This window comes from Quercus robur, chromosome 2 (assembly GCF_932294415.1).
Source record: "Quercus robur chromosome 2, dhQueRobu3.1, whole genome shotgun sequence".
Taxonomy (NCBI): Eukaryota; Viridiplantae; Streptophyta; class Magnoliopsida; order Fagales; family Fagaceae; genus Quercus; species Quercus robur.
Genome location: NC_065535.1, coordinates 64,669,975 through 64,672,026, shown reverse-complemented (window position 1 = coordinate 64,672,026; position 2,052 = coordinate 64,669,975). Strand labels below are relative to the sequence as shown.

Below are 2,052 nucleotides of genomic sequence, written 5' to 3'. Positions count from 1 at the left end.
GGCACGTGTGCATCTTCTGGCGGGTTGAAGCCGCGAGTCCAGCCGCGAGTCCCAGCCGCGACACTCTGTTTTCTTGCACACTCTTGAGCAATCTTCACACTATCTCACTCACTACCCTTACAACAATCCCACCTATATACAGGGTTACTAAATGCTGAATTACAAGCAAATTTGGCACGGAATAAAGCCAATTAGATGGTTGAATAAATTCAACCTTACATATTTTATTTAAGCTTACTGAGATTTATCTGTGGAAGCTTTGACAGCATTATAGGAACTTTCTGAATATAGATTTTGAGATTTAGAGAGAATTAATTGATAGAGTTTATTCTTCTTACTGAAATTTATCTATGGAAGCTTTTTCCTTTTTAATTCTTCTTTCTTTTATGTCAATTTATATTTTATGAATTGGAATAGAATTGATTGACATTAGTTGGTGTATTTATATGGATAGAGTCTGTTGTTATGTTTTAATTTGTAGTGTCTTTACTCTTTTTTACAGTTGGTAGTGTTTTAATGTGTATGAAGTTGTGGTTTTTTGAATATCTGTATTTCAAAAATTGATGGGTCTATGCGTGTTTGACTGGTTGTTTAGTCTTTTAGATTAAAATGGAAACAGAGACCGGGTCTACTCCATCACATGAAGTTGATTCCAATGTAGTGGAGTCTAGCTTAAGAGTAAGGGAAAAGGTTGATCCGGCTTGGGAACATTTTAGCCTTGGGTTGGATGAAAAGGGACTAAATACTTTTACATGTGTGTATTATAGGCAAACATATAAAGGTGGGGGTATTAATAGGATGAAAAAACACCTTGCGGGGATAAAAGGTGATATTGGATCGTGTAAAAAAGTTTCTCATGATGTGAGATACCAAATGTTGGAATATGTGAAGGAGTTTGAGTTGAAGAAAAAAGCTGAGAAACAACGTCAAGAAGAAATGTTTAGTGTGCCTTCCACAAATAGTGATATGCAAGAAGATGATGATGTTCAAGAAGTATTTAGTAGTGGGTTGCCTAAAAAACCTGTTTTAGGTAAAAGAAAGGGTACAAAGCTAGTGGATAATTACTTTGCTCCAAGAACTACTCCAGGAGCTCAACCTGGTCTTAAAAGTGTGTTCCAAAGCAAAGAAAGGGTGAGGCAAGCTGATATGGCTATTGCAAGGTTTCTGTATGACAATTGCATTCCTTTTAATGTAGTGAATTCAGTGTACTACCAAATGATGATTGATGCCATAGCTGCTGCTAGTCCCGGTTACAAAGGTCCATCTTATCATGCTGTTCCGGTCCCTTTGTTGAGGGATAATAAGAAAGAAGTTCAGTTGTTGGTTGAGTCACAACGTAGGCATTGGGCAGAAGTTGGATGTACACTTATGGCTGATGGTTGGACAGATACTAGACATAGGTTATTGATTAATTTCCTTGTTTATTGTCCTAGGGGAATGGTATTTGTAAAATCAGTTGATGCCTCAGATATTGTGAAGAATACCAGAAACTTGTTTAAATTCTTTGATGAAGTAGTTACATGGGTTGGTCCAAAAAACATAGTTCATATGGTTACTGATAATGCTTCCAATTATGTATCTGTTGATAAATTGTTGTGTGAAAAGTATAAAACTATTAGTTGGTCTCCTTGTGCAGCACATTGCCTGAATCTTGTGTTGTAGGATATGGGAGAGATGCCTCATGTGGGGAGACTAAAAAATCGTGCAACCAAAGTTACAGTTTTTATTTATAATCATGTAGCTTTGATTGCTTGGTTGAGGAAGAGACCTGGTTGGATAGATATTGTACGTGCAGGAGCAACAAGATTTGCTACTACTTTCCTTTCATTTGGAAGCCTTCATATGCATAAGCATGACTTGCAAGCCTTAGTGACTAGCAAGTTCTTTGTGGACAATAGATTGGCAAGAGAGTCAAAGACAAAAGAAGTAGTTTCTATCATTTTGGATAATTCTTTTTGGGATGATATTAATGTTCTTGTCAAGATTTCATCGCCACTCATTCGTTTGTTATGAATTGTTGATTCTGATCAAAGGCCTGCAATAGGATATGTG

General features: G+C 36.6%; 1 protein-coding gene across 1 annotated transcript; it reads left to right on the top strand.

Moving 5' to 3' along the window:
- Positions 1-609: 609 nt before the first annotated feature.
- On the top strand, positions 610-1,662 carry LOC126701925 (uncharacterized). Its single transcript, XM_050400380.1, has one exon. It carries the CDS (start codon positions 610-612, stop codon positions 1,660-1,662), a length of 1,053 nt encoding a protein of 350 aa, XP_050256337.1.
- The last annotated feature ends 390 nt before the right edge of the window (positions 1,663-2,052 follow it).